This window comes from Stylophora pistillata, chromosome 14, assembly GCF_964205215.1.
Source record: "Stylophora pistillata chromosome 14, jaStyPist1.2, whole genome shotgun sequence".
In the NCBI taxonomy this organism is placed as follows: Eukaryota; Metazoa; Cnidaria; class Anthozoa; order Scleractinia; family Pocilloporidae; genus Stylophora; species Stylophora pistillata.
In genome coordinates this window covers 14,037,221-14,056,560 of record NC_142532.1, presented here as the reverse complement: position 1 = coordinate 14,056,560, position 19,340 = coordinate 14,037,221, and the positions used below count along the sequence as shown (strand labels likewise).

The window sequence follows — 19,340 nt, the reverse complement described above, 5'->3', positions numbered from 1 at the left end:
GTTCTTCAAAATAAATTTTTTATGCCGACAATTTAAGTTTAGATCCTAAACAAAAAGAGAAAATATAATTCAGACCAATCGCGGCTAGAAAAGTCCGAAAAAAGTTTTGATTAAAACTCTTTGAATTTCGTCCGCCATTGCTCAAACTACAACTACTGAGCCAACGATAATTTTCATCGTCTTTACCCATTGTGACATCATAGTATTCCTTTCATCAACGCATTGTCGAAGTAAATAGTAAATTCAGTAGCGATCTTGCTCGAAAATCGTCGCTGTTCTCTATTTCAAACGACGGTAATGGTTCTGTTTCTTCCGATGAGGGTTCTATGAATGATTGTTTTAGTGTTAAGGAGAAATATTGGATATATCGCGCTCCGTGCGACGAAGAAGTAGAGCCATATGCAACGAAGGAAGGGGCCGTCGCTTCTGAGGAAAACATTTAAACGTGGCTAGTGAAGAAATGAGGGAGCTAGAGCTTTAAAAGCGCCTTACTGGTGACGCAGAAGTTCATAATACAAATTTTAGCATATATGTTCTTAGTTAAGCTTTTGTAGCAGGATGAAAATATCTCTTGAAAGGCTATATTTAACAATTATTCGCCATTCGACAATATTCACTGAACCTGAGGCAAATAATTGTTTTAGTATAATTTCAGAGCTGAACAACAGAGAAATGTCTAAAATCATAACATTTTAGTAACATTTATTAACATTTTACTTTAACATTTTATATAAACCGCGCGGAGCGGTTTATAGAGCGTCATATAAGGAACCACTCGACCAATCAGATTGCTGGAAACTCTTTGCTCTGATTATTGTTATAAGGTGCCTTCCAGCAGTACTCTTCCAGCCAGTTTACCCTTGTTCTTATTTCGCTGGAAGCTCAAATCTTTTCTCTTTGTTATGTAATGTCTTAAGGCCGTTATGCATCTATGTTGATGAGACTCTCACTATAATGTCCAACATTACTACAGCTACGGATTTCCTACACACCCTGAGCCACGCCCATCCCTCTGTCAGCTTTACAATGGAAATCGGAAAAGATGGCATGCTCCCCCTTCTTGGCACCCAGCTCCTAAACCGTGTACCCCAAATTGAGACGAAAGTTTATGTTAAACCTACTAATACTGGTTTTCTTGGGAACTACCAGAGTTACGTTGACAACCGGTACAAACGAAATTTATCAACAACTACGCTCGATCGCGCGTACTGTTGTCCTCTTCATGGCTTTATATTTCTGAGGAGTGTGAGCGCTTGAAGTATTCATTCTCACGTTTGGACTACCCTCACCACCTTATCAACTCCGCCATTAACATCTTTATTAACTCGAGAATTGCTGACCAGCAGTCATTGCAGGCGTTGGGAAGACTGGGGAAAAATGATGTAACCCGAGTAGTCATACCCTTCAAGGACCAAGACTCCGCTAACATTGTTAAGACGCAGTTGAAAGACCTTAGCATTAAGCTCCAAACCACAATCCAGCCCGTATTTGTCAGTCGGAAAACTGGTCAAGACCTTAAAGAATGTGAGACCAAACCACAGCTGGTTAATCAACAGTGCGTAGTGTACCAATTTAAATGTAGCCTGTGTAATACAGGGAGCTATGTTGGTTACACACGGGGGCATTTATATGCCCGCGTGGATAGCCATAAGAGCACGTCATCTTCAGTACGCAAGCACTACGACAACGACCACGCAGGTGCTGTCCCTGAGGACCTTCTTAGCTGTTTCAAAGTTCTCAAGAAGTGCATGAACAAATTCGATTGTCTTGCGAACGAGATGCTTTACATCAAACAATTAACACCGAGTTTGAACGTGCAAACGGATTCCATCCGTGCTAAAGTATTTAATTAGTTGTTACTCTTGAACTCGCATTTGTTTATATGTGAAGCACCTACGGCTCTGTCATACTTACCAAACAAACCATGCACCACATACAATTTTCGAAGGAGTAATAATATAATTGTTCCGCGTTTTAACTCGCAGTTTCTTAAAAACTCCATTAGCTATAGAGGCGCTATACTCTGGAATGCTGTCTCGAAACATTTCACAGACCAGTTTTCAGTTTTTTATTGCAAAGGGAAGAAAGACTCTTATTTTAAGGATATCGGTTTTAGCGCACATTCAGTCCAGTCACTACCCAGGCACTACCAAGATTTTAAATGCTTTTAACTATTTTTATGTTTTAAACGCTGTAGTCAATTTACTTAGAGATAAATAATGTAAATCATTTTTATTATTCTTACTGTATATTTTGTAGAGTGATTTTAAGGGACACTATTCTTATTGTTATTTTAATCATATTCACACGACCCCACAAGCCCCCAGCTTTAAACCTCATCATGTTTAAATAAAGGATATGATTGATTAATTGATTGTTAATTTTATTTTCATTTGTACCCTTGACAATGGCGTCATAAAGTCGCCGAAACGTAGGGATATTATATCGCTTGTTTTTACCTATCTAAGTTTTCGGATAACAAGATATTTTCTGGCAAACCTGACAACTGAACTAGAACGCTTTTTTTCGTGCCCAGATTTTGTCAGCTATGTATGTTATAGAGCACTCAAGAAGATAAAGTTGTTTTCAGCTGCACCTCGAGCAACTCTTACGCTTTTCTCGTCCTGTCCCAACTTCCAGCGCGCAACATACTTGATAAACGCACGCTCGACAAAATAGCAATTGCGTATTGGCCGATTATTTTTCTTTTCTTTCTGTCTAAGTGTCCGATGATAATTTTTGCAAATTACCACAGTCTCCAAATAATTATTGACAGTAAACCAAACATTATATGCTATAACTTTGCATTTTTATGGAAAGCTTATCCAAAGGAATAAAGGAAAGAAAGTTCTCATGCGATCACATGATCAATATGCAATAGATATATCTTTCCTTACCTTACCTCAGCTCAGAAATATGTCTTTAAATCTAGGATGGGTTTTCGGCTAAATTCAGTGATGGAACAGTTATGAGTACTTCATCACACGAAACATGCGATGTTTTTTCTTGATTTTGGATTCTATTCTCCAGCTTCCTGCTTGTCTCTCTATTTCTTTCTAATGCAATATTCATTGCACGTAATGGATAGCCCCAAGAGCTTTTCTGTCAAGTCAACATGTTTTAACATCTTTCTTATGTTTGTTTATAAATTCTGCCAGTAATCTAAATTATTCCTGCATGTTTATTAGCCAAACGCTATACTGAAAGCACAAAGAGGTCAAAACAACTTTAAAAAAGCTATTCTTTTTGTTTTTCTTCTTACAAATCGCTGCGCCTAAGCTGGCTTAGACGAGTGTTCTGTCGCACTTTGTAATAACTGTAGCACTTAACCGTTGGTAAGACTTGTCGCTCTTCCTAATAAAAAAGCTGTGGAAATTTTTGATAACAGACTATCGTTCTTTCTAATGAAATAAGCCGTCAGACTTTGTGATAATAGATTATTGTACTTTATGATAAATTAAGCTGTCGGAGGGCGAGTAGACTTCATGAACTAGTCTCTCTAAAGGCGGTCCAGTGTATTTTCGTTTTTAAAGAGAGGAAGTGCACGAAACTATTTGACACTTGTCAAAACTTTTCCTAATTTCAAACACGTTTCGCCTGACAATAGTAGACTTCATGCATTAGAGAGATTTTACAAGTTGGGTAATAAAGCATGCTCGCCCTATTTCCTCGGCGCCGCCCAGGCGCTTATTTTAAAACTTCTTTGTCCGCTGTTTCCAGATCGAATTGGAATTAAAAGTTGATTTTTGCGGAGGGACGCCAGACCTCAAACTCAACATGACGCATAAAAGTAGCGTTGAGTTCCAAATGTAAATTAAAATAATTTTCCACCGCGGTTTCGCTTCGCAGACGACGCATATTTTGGTGATTTCACGTTGTTGTTTTGCAAAGGACGGCTAAGAAATGTACAAAGTTTTAAAACGCACGTGCTGAGCTATTGTTCTGCCAATTAGATCTATTGTTTTCCCACGTTCTCGTTGCCATCGCCGTCGTAGTTTGCTTAAAGTCCCTAGTTTACACCATAGGACTTGCACCCGCAGCATGTTATAAAAGCTTTTCTTTCATGTCGACAGGCCTGTATATGTTTCATCTTTAATCAAGAAAGAATAGCACTAACTTAAGTAAAATAGCAGAATATCTTAATTCTCGTTTGTTTCTATCGAAAATGCGCTAATAAAAGTTCAAGCACGTTAAATTCAACTTTTCAAAAAGCCGGCCTTCACCCGAAAAGCATTCTTAAGTTTATTAATAAAAAAAAGGCGAGCCTTCTCAAAGGAACACAAAAATATTTTTGTTTTAGCGATCCGCCATCATAGTGTGTGCTTAAATAATGTAAGATCATGTCCACCGGCAGAGTAAGATAACTATAAAGTATTCTCGCTTGAAAATACATCTTATGAATTATTCTAAGTAATAAATGCCAATTCTAAGTAATAAATGCCAATTTATATAGCGCCCTATCCAAAAGCTCTAAGGCGCTTCACAATCAAGGTAAAAAGTAAAATAATAAGCAAACGTAATCATTCATTAAAATAACGCTTAAAAAGATAAGTTTTAAGATTACGCTTAAAAGTGTTAAGATCTATACTGCATTTTATGGTTTCAGGAATGTCACTCCACAGCTTAGGTGCAGAGACGGAAAAGGCGCGATCGCCATAAGATTTCAACTTGGAGCGAGGAATCACTATCAAGTTCTTACCCGATAAACGCAAAGACCTAGTTGGCTTATGAGTTTCTAACAAGTCACTGATATAACTAGGGCATAAATTATTTAAAACTTTAAAGTAAAAAATAAGATTTTCAAAAGAATCCTCTGCTCCACGGGGAGCCAGTACAGTTCCCTCAGTAAAGGAGTAACGTGACCATGCTTGCGACCACATAATATCAGCCGTGCCGCTGATATTAGTATTACAAGAGAAAATGGATTTTAATTGTATTTTGGCGAAAAGCTCAATTTGTTCAAAAAGTTGCTATCAGTATGGACTAGACTCTCAGATGAAATGCCTTTTTCCAGTAAAGAACGTAAATTTTATGACATAATTCTACCTCACTCCAAAATATTGCACAAGGAACATAATGGTGCAGTCGGTCAATTTTCCACGCAACTCTCACGTGCTTAGACGTTTTCCAGCAATAAAATTTGCTTTTAGTTACCTTGAACTTTACCTCATTGCGTGTCAATTCCATGTAGACAATTTGCATTTTATCACGTATTTTGCATGCAGACGTCCAGATGGGCAACAGCCAATTAAGAAGCCTAAGTTATTATGCTTTGAAAAACAATACTTTTCTCTTCGTTCAATCTATTTTCATTAGTTCGAAGAACGGAAACTGGCAAATATCTTTGTCCAGAGGCTGTTAGAGATAAAATAGAGCTTTCTACTGCAGAATTATATTGAAGAATATCTGTTACTGAACAAGAAACCACACGAAGTCTATATTTTGGCCGGATTTGCGGTTCAGCGGATTGAATTGAATTGGTTCGAGTTGAAGGCTTTGCTGTATTAGAACATAGCTAGCAGAGTCGCGCAATCAAATTCATTATACGTAAGCGTGCTCAAAATCCCGATAGGGCACGCTGATAGCGTCAGCAAATCCGACTTCGCCAGAAATGTTTTTTTCGCGCGAGCGGCCATTGCTAGTGCGGGGAAAAATAATACATTTCGCGACAATAATGGATACAAACAGAAACTCGGCCTGCTTGTCCGAAAACGAAGACAATGTTTCGACCTTTTCCCATGGGCTAGAGTTCTTAAATGAGGCAGAAAAAGAGAAAAACAAAGGAAAAGGAGACTCGGCATCAGCGCCGTCACGATTCGCTTGAACTGATATTGTTGTCCGTTTTTCGCGTCGCATTTGATGCACAATTCCACCGGCTATGTTCTAAAACAATTGGTTCATGCTTTCAGCTGTGCACTATCGAGTTATGGAGCACGTGGGAAGTTTGGAGAGCACGAAAGAAGCTAGAGTTGCCCTCGGCTATCGCCTCGGGCAACTCTTACGCTTCTTTCGTGCTCTCCAAACTTCCCGCGTGCTCCATAACTCGATAGTGCACGCTAAAGCATGAACCAATTGTTAATTAGCAAAATCGCTGTCCACTGCTTTTCATTATTTGTTAACATGGAGAGTTATAGAGATTAAGACTTAGGAACAAGTTGATGCCAGAGGAAAAGTGGGGTCGCTCAATAAAAGTTTTTATTTGAAGGCGATGACTTTCTTTACAAGGATTTATCCGGCTTACATCTACTGACAAACTTCTGAGGTTTTTTTCCTTTTGCCTCGGAACGATATATCGCAGAAGGCATTTCATGAACTGTAAGTTTTTTTGACTGATTGAAATTAAAGTTAGGTGGCAGTGACTTCCACGATTTTTTTTTTTTTTTGGTGAGAAATGTAAAGTTGTTTCGTCCGCTATATTAATCTATTGATGGATTCAATCGCCATTGCTTACATAAGACATTCATATTAATTAATCGAATTTAAAAAATCAGCCAGTGAACTTTTACTGTTCCCAAGGGTTGTTGTTCTGATCAGTACGATAACAATAGAAGTGATTCACAGTATTAGGTTTGTGTTATAAATAGATATATTTAAGTTCGCTCTAAAGATAAGTTAAACTGTAACAAGCTTGGTTATCGGCCCAGCGTTTTAAGCCTGACTAACACTCGATGCTAGATCTCAGCCTCATTCCCAAGCTATGTCCACCACATTGCTTTACGCCAGTTAAAAAGTGCTGCGTAATGCCTATGGTACATTTTGCTGCAGAGGAAAACCAAAGGGATTTACTGATTTTGGCCACTTACGCCCAGAATAACAATTACGACTTTGTATCTGACGAACAGGCGGCAGTAAGCATTATAATAGCCTACGAGAAGGTCGTTGTTTAGTTTCGTCGTGCAACTTTGGACAGAGAGCGTTGTATGACGACTTCACATTAGGGCTGTGAAGGGGAATACAGGAAGCGTGGTATCAATGCAGTTTATTATTGCCAAGAATTATTCAGACACCAGCATCAGTTACTAGGTGTCCCATTTCAACCCGCACATTCACAAAAATAACTCTTGCATGCGTAGCATGCCTGTGTCTTCTAAAGAGTGGTGGTTTTGTTTGCTTGTTTTTTGTATTTTTTTTTCTTCATACACTCCGAGCTTTCGATAAAGTGTTGATCGGTTGCTATAACTGTTGGCATACTATTATGTTCCTCTTTGTGTTACCCTTTTTTGATGATAGAGCTTTCGCGTGGTATTCTTTACCTTCATTGTACATTCTGTGCTCACTATAATCAACACCCAATTGTTCTAACTTTTTGCCATATCAAAATGTTGCTCGCCGTAAGCAGCACCCAGGTTTTCATAACTTGATCACGCTGACACAGCGGTGTGAACTTCGTCAAAAATCTTTTTCCTGATATAAAGGGCTCTCTCATGGGATTCTTTTGCTTCTTTGTGCCTTCCGAGGTCACTGTAAACATTGTTCAAGTTGTTGTAACTTAGTGCTACATCAGCATGTTCCTCGACGTAAATCTTTTGTGATGAAAAGTGCTTTCTCGTGGTATTCTTTTGCTTTATTGTACTTTCCGAGGCTACTGTATACAGTGCCCAAGTTGTTGTAAATTATTGCTACATGAGCATGCTCATCGTCGTAAATCTTTCTTCTGATGACAAGTGCTTTCTTGTAGTATTCTTTTGCTTCATTGTACTTTCCGAAGTTGCTGCAAACAGTGCCTAAGTTGTTGTAACTTGACGTTATATCAGCATGTTCCTGGTCGTAAATCTTTCTTCTGATGAAAAGGGCTTTCTCACGGTATTCTTTTGCTTCATTGTATTTTCCGAGGCCTCTGTAAACATTGCCCATGTTGTCGTAACTTGATGTCAAATCCGCATGTTCCTGGTCCTAAATCTTTTTTTCTGATAAAAAGTCCTTTCTCGTAGCATTCTTTTGCTTCATTGTACTTTCCGAGGTTACTGTAAACAGTGCCCAAGTTGACGTAACTTAGTGCTCCATCAGCATGTTCCTCGTCGTATATCTTTTTCCTGATGAAAAGTGCTTTCTCTTGGTATTCTTTTGCTTCATTGTACTTTCCGAGGCCTCTATAAACATTGCCCAAGTAGTTGTAACTTCATGCTACATCAGCATGTTCCTCGCGGTAAATCTTTTTTCTGATGAAAAGTGCTTTCTCGTGGTATTCCTTTGCTTCATTCTACTTTCCGAGGTCACTGTAAACAGCGCCCAAGTTGTTGTAACTTGATGCTACATCAGCATGTTCCTTGTCGCAAATCTTTTTTCTGATGAAAAGCGCTTTCTCGTGGTATTCTTTTGCGTAAGGGTACTTTCCCTGATTATGCAAAAGTCTTCACATGTTCTCCAAAACTTTTGCTGTTTCAGTATCATCCTTGTAATGACACTTTGCCGAGATTTCGATTGCCTATTCAAGGCATTCTTTCGCATTTTGGAATTTTCCAGTTATTAGATAAATCTTTCCCAGGTCGTTATACGCCATTCTTAGCTTCGAATATTCTTCTTCATAAATTTCATTTATAATTTTGATAGCTCTTTCATAGTATGATATTGAAAGTTTATTGAGACATAACTTCATTAACGCTCTGCCATGTACAGTGAAAGCTTTTGCTGCAGCTGATTGATTTTCTCTTGATTTGTCACTGTTTTCAGCAATTTCGCAAGCAGATGTTGGGAATAAATATGCATCTGAAATTTTACTCAGATCGCAACAAACCGCAGCTTTTGTAGATAACCACAAAGTTATGGCGCATGGGGTAATAATGGATTGTAATTCCTTTGTTAAAGTCACTTTATCTTGAAGCGTGTCAGTTAGAGTGTCAAATAACGCTCTACAGTGGGCCGTAACTTTTCGTAGCTTCTCACATGCTTCTCCACTTTGTAACAAATGATCACACTCTGATTCAGTTAGTGAGTAATAGACATGAAGTGCCTCAGATATTCACTTGACTCTCTCGCAACAATTAGACGCAGAATGTCTTTGGAGGACTCGATGTACCATGTTATACAACCTTAAATATCTTGGCGTTCTGTTCTCATCGCAGAAATGATTAATTAAGGAAGACTTTATCATTTTTGTTCTGATTACCGCTTCAGTGTAGCCCGAGCTTCGAGTTTTAACAAAATTAACAACGACCTGCACAGGAACAGATTATGAAGTAATTAACGAAAAAAAAGCAAATGTCTGCCGGAGTACTTCGTCGTTCCTCGACGCATTGTTCAATGCCAACTTTATAGCGGTTGTCGTTCTCTTCGAATAAGCTGTATTTTCCATAACGAGAGCTTCTTCTATACATTCAAGTTTGCCACAAAAAAAGATCTTCCAGATAATTCTTCCATGTGTAATTTGAGGAGCCGTGATTCACAACTGTGTGTACGTAAAATGCTGCGGCTGCCAATGCGAGTGGCTGAGACTCAAGGACCTCAACAACAACCAGGGGTGGATCCAGAGTAGTTCAAGTGATTTCCAGAAATCACTCAAATGTTTCCAAACCTGCATTTGTTATTTCTCAGGCTCTTTAATGTATTCAAGAAATCAATTATCCTTCTTGTTTTATTGTTTCTTTAAAGTTATGAAATGAAATAAAGAAGAGAGTGCCTCAGTCCCTCCCCAGCAAGTTCGCTGAGTCGTCTCTGTTCGTACGCTTTCGTTCTTAATCGATACTTTCAAGAACAACGCGAAAAAATTCGTAGGATCGACCGGAGAAAACTTTTACACAGGGGGTGGGACTCAATTGAGGCTAAAAATCACTCAAAACCCACTTCGATTGGCTAGAAACACTCATATTGTCTTGCGAACTACTCAAACTCGGTTGTGATTGGCTATCTGGGCAGCAAACTACCGTAGAAACTACTGACAATCGTATATAAAGGGAACCCTCTCCCCCAGAGTTCCTTCGTGTTCTTGTTCCGATTAGACTTCATAGTTAACTTCTTAGGGAGAAAGACGGGGAATTTTCATTTATAAACTATCATGGTTCGAGGCGATCCAGTTTGCTTGAAGGAGGACTGTTCTCAGTACGATATTGGCTTGGTTTTCAAGGAAATCAGCTCATATTCAGACCAGAACAAGCTCAAGTTCATAGAGAATGTGTGGAAACCAGGTGAGCTATTTGACTTTCCAGCGTCCGTAGAATGTTCGAATTCTAACCGTCATTTTGTGTGGAGCTGGCTGAAAAGATTTCCCTGGCTAGCATACTCTAAATATCTCGATGGCGTATTTTGTTTACCGTGTGTTTTGTTTGGAGTCCAGTGTGGGCGAAATGCAAATAAACTAGACAAATTGTACAAGTCTCCACTCACACTTTGGACGTCCGCCGTTTCACGTTTTACCAAACACTCGAGCGGAAAATGTGAGATGCATAATTTTGCAGTGATTGCCATGGAGAATTTTTTGAAAAACATTAGAAGAGAAGCGGTTCCAATCAATCAGCAGATCAACAACTTACTTCAACAGCAAATCAATAGAAATCGCGAAATTCTTAAATCCCTTTTCAAAACAATAATTTTCTGCGGAAAAAACAACGTAGCCCTCAGAGGTAGACGAGATGATGATCCAGGCAATGCCAATCTTTGCGGTAATTTCCAGGCACTGTTAGAATTTCGAATGGAAAGCGGCGACCAAACACTGCAACATCACCTGGAAACTGCACCCAGAAATGCGACATATATTTCTAAAACAATTCAAAATGAAATGATTGCAACTGTGGGTGCTATCATTGTGAATAATTTGTCACAGGAAATTAGGGATAGCAAATATTTCAGTATTATGTCTGACGAAGCAGCTGACATATCAAATAAAGAAAATCTTTCTGTGGTGATCAGATTTCTTGATTCGACCAAAACAGTCAGAGAAGAATTTGTGGGATTCTACCTTTGTGAGGATGGAACAACAGGAGCAGCTATCAAAGATTTGATAATTAGTGCTGTAACTGATTTAGGACTATCTATGAATGACTGTCGTGGCCAATGCTATGATGGTGCTGGCAATATGTCTGGGCGCTTGAATGGAGCTTCATCACTTATTAGGGCTCAACATGACAAGGCTATATATGTTCACTGTATGAACCATAGTCTTAACTTGTGTGTTGCTGACACATGCCAATTACCACTTGTTAGAAACATGATGGATGTTGTAAGAAAAATCTCTGAATTTTTTGACAATTCCCCCAAGCGACAGCAGCATTTGATCAGCAAGATTGGAGCACTGATTCCTGCTGCCAACCACTTTGTTTTGGTAAATGTGTGTAAAACAAGGTGGATCGAGCGCATTGATGGTATGGACCGAATCGTGGAGCTTCTTCATCCAGTTGTGGCTACCCTTGAAGACATTTCCATGAACAGAAATGCTCCTGGGTGTGGGAACTGGAATCATAACAGCAGAAATGATGCGCAAGCCCTAATTAATGCAATCACATTTCCCTTTATTGTTACCCTTGTTATTGTGAGACACATTTTAGACTTAACCAGACCACTCACTGTTAGGCTGCAAAAGAAAGCAATGGATCTTCTTAAAGCAAAAGAGGAAATTGTTCTGTTGAAGTCAGTCCTAAGGGACATGCAAACTGACATTGATACTAGACACCATGCTCTCTATGAAGAAGCTGTTACTCTAGCAAGACTTGTTTCAGTGCAGCCAAGCATGCCCAGGATAAATCAAAGGCAAGTTCATAGAAACAATGCGCCAGCCCCAACCCCAGAATACTATTACAGGATCAATCTGACAACAGACTTCCTTAACCATGCTCTCATGCAACTGAACAGCAGATTTGAAGATGATGTTTTTGTGTGCTATAAAGGATTTTCAGTGATTCCTTCTATTTTGTTGGCTACTGACCCCATTTGGAAGGATAATGTTAGAGAATTTTGTAACCATTACAGACAAGATCTTCCTAATTATGCAGGTTTAGCAGCAGAGCTTATGTTGTGGGAAAGAATGTGGAAGAGCAAAAATGATAGAAGAGAAGAGATCCCTGACAGTATAGCTACCACCCTAGAACAAATTGACAAGGGTGCTTATGTGAATGTGTATACAATACTTCAAATCCTGATAACCATTCCTATTTCATCTGCATCTTGTGAAAGATCCATCTCAACCCTCCGAAATCTGAAGACCTATTTGAGAAATGCAATGGTCCAGGATAGACTGAATGGCTTGGCATTGATGTATACCCACAGAGAAATGAAATTAGACCTTGAACAAATTATAGATTTATTTGCTAATTTACATCCTAGACGAATGAGAATGGAAAATATTTTAAATGAATAATTTAATTTTTGTACCAGACAGTCACTAATGTTTCTAGAGTACTTGTAAGTTATAAGCCGATCCTGGCTATAAACCACACCATTTTCTTTCCCAGTATATACTTTGCTTACAAGTCCATAGCCAGAACTAGCCTCAGCAAGAGTAAAACACTTGATTCCGAAGCGGCCAGGCTTGATGGAAATAAACTAGCGAAAAGAGATTTTAACCTTGAATTTTATGAGGGTTTCATCTAAATCTTCGTCAGACTCTCTGTGTTCCATAATATTGGCAAGAGGCAAATCATCTTCGTCAACAAACTCGATTTGCACCGAATTCTGAGCAAGAAGAGCATTATTTTGATCCGAAGCGGCCGCCATTTTTAAAAAGCTAACTGATCTCACACGTGTTTGAAAATTTTTGAAAATTTATTGCGAAATTGATCGAAAAACTACAATTTTTTTACATTCAAATGCGAAATTTAGATTTCGTCCGCCATTTTGAAAAATATCTAGGCCCAATCTCGCTCAGAACGAGAGATACGAGCAAAGCTTGGGGGCTAGTAATTTTCCACGCATATGTGCGTGGCTAGGACTCTGAGGGTTAAAACCTACAGAAACTCCAACACTCCAGACGGCACCGAGGGTGGAGCAATCCACTCAGAAGAAACTGCAGGACTGGCGGATGAGGATAAGATATATGAAAAATTCGACGCCGGCAATGAGGACGAACAGTAAGCCGTTTTACTACGCGTCGAAAACAACAAACCGCTCCTTTGGGGAAGCCACTACATAGATAAAGTCCACGACGAACTTCGAACTTGTGCCTGCAATATCTCGGCTTATCGACGAATATAGAGGTATGCATCTTTTGAATTTGTTATTTCTAAAAATATATGAGGCCACTGAATTTTAAATTTTCGTGGGGAGCATGCCCCCAAACCCCCCTAGTTAGGTTGGTGCAAATCACTCATGTAAAATCCTGGATCCACCCCTGACAACCTCGGCTCCTACATGATTTGAAATTTGCGATATCTGTTTCAGTAGCTCTAATGCATCTTCTCGCTGCATTCCTGCGCTTAGTGACTTGGTAAGCTAGAGGGGCATTTGCAGCTATTGAATTGCTGTCTTGAGTTGTAATCAGCACCAGGCCGTGACCCCCGTCTTCACTAGCTGTCTGGGGAAGAGAGTGCCGAACCAATGACAGATCGACAAAGTTATCAATGATCATCAGCCACCTGAAAAACCGAGCAGTTCTCGACTTAATCAAACGCAAAAGATGCGGAATTGTTTCTTTTGGGCTTTCCACTGTTCAGGAGGCAAGGTGACTCAGGGTGTACTCTGTAACTCCCAATTGTTTAGCCAACGTAAGCTAAGAGTCAGCGAGAGTCTCTGAATTTAAGGTTGTGACGAAAGTCAAACCTTCTCGTCTTCCTGATAACCCTGTGAAGAACTGTTGTCCAATCTGACGAGCAATTTGACTTTTTCCACATCCAGGCATTCCGGATAAATAAATGGTACTAACTGCATCATTAGATGCTTCTTTGAGCTCTTTCATTTTTCCCATGATTCTTGTGACGCTCTCTTTTCTCGGAATGATTTTGTGAGGTGGCGTAAAAGTGAGATAACAAAAAGACTCGAATTTAGAGTTGATTTCTTGTTTTAGACATTCCACTTGTTCATCCCGAATTTGTAGCTCTGTTTGGAGAATTTGCAGCCTTTGCCCTCAGGTTGTTGACTTCTGCTATAGGAAAACTTTCCTGATTTTTTATGGTTATGATGTCAGAGATTAGAAGACTTGAGGAGTTTAGAGCATTTAAAACTCTTCCTACGTAATTCTGGAACTTAGTATCCGTTATTGTTGCCTCTCCGCTATGAGCGATGTCATTGACTTGACGAAGATCATCGATATCTTTTCTGATGGCAGCGCTAGCCGTTGAACCAATTCTATCCGATAACAAAAGGGCAAAAAAATAAGTAAATGCAATCCCATTCTTCTGTTTTCCCATTCTGCAGTGTTGCCAGGTAATGAGAATTTTTCTTATGACTCTTCTTGGAATCGTTCTTGTAGAAGTCCTGACCATTCCTTGGCGTATTTTTCCACTCTCCCAAGCTTTCTTTGTAGCGGAAATCCAATTCTTGTCAGAAGATTTCCCAAATCCTTTCGGAATTAAGTTGAAGGCGATGTAACATATTCTGAAGTAGTTCAATTGGTCTGATGAATAATCCGTTATGAAGCGTTCTGCAGTAAAAGAAAGTGTAAAACAACGATGTGATGAGGTTATTTAGGGGTTGTTTCTAGTACTGTGGTGAAAAATGGGAAGATTATTTTGTTTGATAAACATGGTCCACAGGCTGAGATGCCATGATCTGCATATTGTCACCATTTAAGTTGGTTAAGACATTGCAGGACACCTGTGTGTTATTCCTGCCTATACAAAGGTTAAAGGGTAAAGGTCTCTATTTCTCCAAACAACATACGTGTTTAGTTACAATTTAAAGGTTGAAATCAGACAGGCGCCTCTGGCAGCCGTGTTTAGTCCGTAGCGATTTCACCTACCCACCCAACCCACCCCAGGGAGGACATCACACATCACACAGTAATCTCTTGCGTGGGAAATTAACGTCTCCTACCCCAACCCTGCAGGAGACGGGACCACCATTTATTCGTCCCTATCCAAGAAGACTAGAATATCTAACCCATTTCTTGATGTTAAAGAAAGGAAGCATATTCTTCTCAATTAATTTTAAGATCCTGAGTGTTGGTCCGGCAGGTATTGAACTCTCGACCTCCCGCACAGCAGTCCGGCGCTCTCCCAATTGAGCTAACCATGTGGCGGTTTCTATAGAAACCGGAATAGCACGGGCAATACGCAGAAAATTGTTATAAATCATCTTTTCTAATAAACAAGCTCCAGTAAAAAAAAGAAGATCATCAAAAAAAGGATAAATAAATGCCACATTTTACATATTGGGTATCGTGATGTTCAAATTACTCCTTATCTGCAGATAATCAGGCTGGAATTGGCGGCCTTTAAAAGGTAAAAATCGCCCAATTTTTCGCACTTATGCAAACAGGTATGTAGGTCGGATTTCAAAGTGAATATTTTTGTTTATGGGGTGTAAAGTAGAGTAAGTTAAGAAAGAAATGTTTTTAACGTCCTTGACGTCCAACTAGAAATAATTGACTTTATTGTGGGAACTTTCACCGCACAAGGTGAAACCATTTCTCAATCGTCACTGCGCTCTACGTTTCTACAACTCTTGAATTCATAACCCCTTCTTTTTTTGTTCGAGAACATGGGGTAGCTGTTCTAGTTATTTATTCGCTCGTCTTCTTCGCCACCAAAAACATGCAGCTACATTGCTCCTTGATGGTGACTTCTCTTTCAAACTCAAATGGTTTCCTATTTTCGACCTTTTAAAACGAAGAAAACTACTACTGCAGTAAATGGTTTGAACCCGGGGGTAACATGTGAAGGTGTAGTCTGATCGTCCGGGTGAGTGTATTCCTGAGAAGGACTGTTGTCGGTGGCAGTGACTGACGTTTCGACAACCTGTGCGGAAGTCATCATCAGAGTCAAGTGAATGATTGTTGTCAGTAGAATGTTCTTATTCCAGTTCGTGTGAAATGATCGGTTGGTTTTGCCGTGATGTTATTGGCTGTAAGACTCAAGTGACGTAAGTCGGTCGTGATTGGTCTGTTTTGGTCTGTCGGTAAAGCTAGGTTGTTCTTTTTCGGTCGTTTGTGATGTTTATGTCGTGAATGAGTCGTTTGTATGGGGCGGGTAGTTGTTGACATCTGTTTAGGGGAGTCTGTTCTAAGTTAGTAAACCAGCTTTCCAGAATCAGTCGTTGAAAATTGTCAGTGCTGTAGGTTAGGCATTGCGCAGAGTCCCAGTCAATGTTGTGGTTGGTAAGTCGATGATGTTCAGCAATGTGATTGCTGACATCACCTTTCCTCGTCGCCCGTCTGTGTTCAGTCAGTCTTGTGAGGTTTCTGCCAGTCTCACCGATGTAGGAGGCTTGGCAGTCGGAACAATTGATCTTATAAATCGTTCCCTGTCTGTTCCTCGGTTCGTCTTTGTCTTTAACGTTGGTTAGTAACTGACGTAGTGTGGTGATGGGTTTGTGGGTGACGCGGATATTGAAGGGTAGTAAGATGCGCGAGATGTTTTCAGAGATGCCTTTTATGTACGGTATGGTTGCTGTAGTCGTAGGAGTTGCGGTGTCGTTTGTTTCGGTAGTGGTGGTGGGTCGGTGAGTGTTTCGTCGGATGAAGTCGTTGTTGTAGTTGTTCTTCGTAAAAACACGGTGAAGGTATTTGTTCTCGTCGGATAAGCTGTCTGTCGAGTCACATACTAGTTGTGCGCGTCGTGTTAGAGTTCTGATAGTTGTGGCTTTGTGCGATGTAGGGTTGTAGTATGACTCGTCTAGTAATCTGTCGGTGTGTGTCAGTTTCCTGTAAACTGTCGTTCGTAATGAGTTGTCGTTGTGCTTACCAGGCCTGCCAAGCCTCCTACATCGGTGAGACTGGCAGAAACCTCACAACAAGACTGACTGAACACAGACGGGCGACGAGGAAAGGTGATGTCAGCAATCACATTGCTGAACATCATCGACTTACCAACCACAACATTGAGTGGGACTCTGCGCAATGCCTAACCTACAGCACTGACTATTTTCAACGACTGATTCTGGAAAGCTGGTTTACTAACTTAGAACAGACTCCCCTAAACAGATGTCAACAACTACCCGCCCCATACAAACGACTCATTCACGACATAAACATCACAAACGACCGAAAAAGAACAACCTAGCTTTACCGACAGACCGAAACAGACCAATCACGACCGACTTACGTCACTTGAGTCTTACAGCCAATAACATCACGGCAAAACCAACCGATCATTTCACACGAACTGGAATAAGAACATTCTACTGACAACAATCATTCACTTGACTCTGATGATGACTTCCGCACAGGTTGTCGAAACGTCAGTCACTGCCACCGACAACAGTCCTTCTCAGGACTACACTCACCTGGACGATCAGACTACACCTTCAAAACTACTACTCTTATTCACCATTCTTAAAAATCCTGATGCTCCTCTTTGTCTTAAACGTAAATTCAATGTCTTGTCTTCCGTTTGTTCAACTGGTTTGCGCACAAGAGCTTGCGCTTTTAATTTTCAAGTTCCTTTCCCCCGGTCTAATTCTGGAAGGCGCACATTTGCTTTCTCTGTTGCCACCCTATTTAATTAATTGCCTTGACACTGATCTTAAGCAAATAGCTTGTGTATCTCCTTCTTCTACTATTTTTTCACCTAGATTAAATAATTTTAAGCATAAAATTCTTATTTTGTTCCTTAAGTTTACTAGTGATATTTCTCATCTTGAAGAACTAATGTGTTCTGATTGTCGTTTTTCTCTTTATTGTAGTTGTATTAAAAGGTAATTGTTTATATCATATTATATTCTACGTAAAAGAATGCAATTGTCTAGTTTTAGTTTCTCTCGTAGTAAGTCGTATTGCTGATTAGTCATTATCTTATATGTGTAATTTGTGCAGCTGTGAAGGCCGTAGTTAGTTAACTCATGGGTTAATTACGTCACCTTCGTTAAATAAAGAACACTGTATTGTATTGTATTGTAATGTACAAGGGTATTTTATGTCATAAGCAGCAATCTCTCGCATTCCCGACTACGATTGGAGGAAAATCGAGAGGACATTTGTAGTGTATTAGGACAAAGGCAGTTCGCAAATATATCCAAGAATTTAAAAGTGTCTGCGAGAGCATGGAAGTGAAGAGTGATGTACTGCGTGTGTTCGGAATAAAGCTGTGCTTTTAAGCCTTGTGGCGTGTCTTTGTGGCCTTACTACACTAAAAACCTGGTTTAACAAAGTGCATGCTCCTGCATTTACTTCGGATTTCTCGTAACTTCGTTTTTAAATTACGTGGTACGTAGGGAAAAAAGCTGAATTCTAACTAAGAAGTCGGTAACAAACAAGAAGTCAAGAAGATGGCTGGTCCACAAGCGTGAAAAAGCATTCTTTAAGAGCCAAAAAAAGAAAACATTCTAGCTGTTGTTTCCTTTAGCCCACAAAATTTAACTATCGCTAAGGGTTTACGTTTTACTTTTGTTTAATTAATTGGCATCGTTCTTATAATAAGAGTTGCCTTGTGACCGAATGTAAACTGTAATTATTTTTAAACATATCTGGAAACCCTCTCTTAACCGTTAAGAAATTTAAATTACAATTCGATCATGGTAAATTGAAGGTCAATAACATGATACAGATTTCGTTAGGAATAAAAATAAGTCTTGAGAACATTTTCTTGTAGCAGAGCGAGGCTATCTAAAAGGCCATATCGGCGAGCAAAGATTCCTTTGAGGACGGCGGCGAGGCAACATTTAAAGAAGACATGGAAGAAAGACTGCAGAATATAAAACAGGAAAAAGCTAAGTACAATTCCACCTTTACACGCATAAAAAAATAAATTGCCTAACATGGTTGCTTAAGAAGACGTTTCAAGTTGAAAATAATTAAGGGAATTGTGCCGGCAACTAAGCGACGAACAGGAGCATCTTTCAACCGAATATGCACTTCTGAAAACCCGAACTTAAACAAACGATAAAAACCGATTGAGTAGCGTTTTGATCACGTGACCCGACACGTGACCGTCGTCGTCGGCATTGTTGCCATAAGGTAAAAGTTCGTAGGGAAATCTATCGTCCCTGAAAGTTTCAGCGAAATCGGCTGTATATTTATGGAGATACGGCTGTTTATTTTATTAAGGCAATTCAATCTCCTGACCCAGGCTAACCCCATTCAGTTGGACCTGGGTGGAACCCGTTGGCAGCCAGAAAAGCGGAAGTCTACCGACCAAATTTACGTCTATCTACTTTGCCAGAGAGCACCGAGAAGAAATAAATGAAGTCAGTGGATTGCTTCAAAGATTCTAGCAAGTTACGAAAAGCAAATGGTGAAAAGAAAATTATGACTCCTCTCCCTCAAAGAAGACTTCGCTTATCATTTTGATCATTTGCCCAAACAACTGAGGACTTTGGAGGAC

The 19,340-nt window shown here is 39.7% G+C and overlaps 2 protein-coding genes and 2 pseudogenes across 2 annotated transcripts in view; 2 read left to right on the top strand and 2 right to left on the bottom strand.

The window, feature by feature from the left end:
• Nucleotides 1-3,048, bottom strand: part of LOC148716672 (uncharacterized) — a 53,607-nt gene extending 50,559 nt beyond the window's left edge. The window contains exon 1 of the mRNA XM_088744345.1: nt 2,898-3,048. The gene's annotated coding sequence lies outside the window, so the exon portion shown is untranslated. The remainder of the gene's footprint in view (nt 1-2,897) is intronic.
• Nucleotides 1-19,340, bottom strand: part of LOC148716670 (uncharacterized) — a 65,719-nt pseudogene that overhangs the window by 41,864 nt on the left and 4,515 nt on the right.
• On the top strand, nt 884-2,249 carry LOC148716673 (uncharacterized; annotated as a pseudogene).
• LOC148716671 (52 kDa repressor of the inhibitor of the protein kinase-like) lies at nt 9,458-12,485 on the top strand. The gene has a single exon (XM_088744339.1). The coding sequence runs from the start codon at nt 9,992-9,994 to the stop codon at nt 12,284-12,286; it is 2,295 nt and encodes a 764-aa protein (XP_088600465.1). The 5' UTR covers nt 9,458-9,991; the 3' UTR covers nt 12,287-12,485.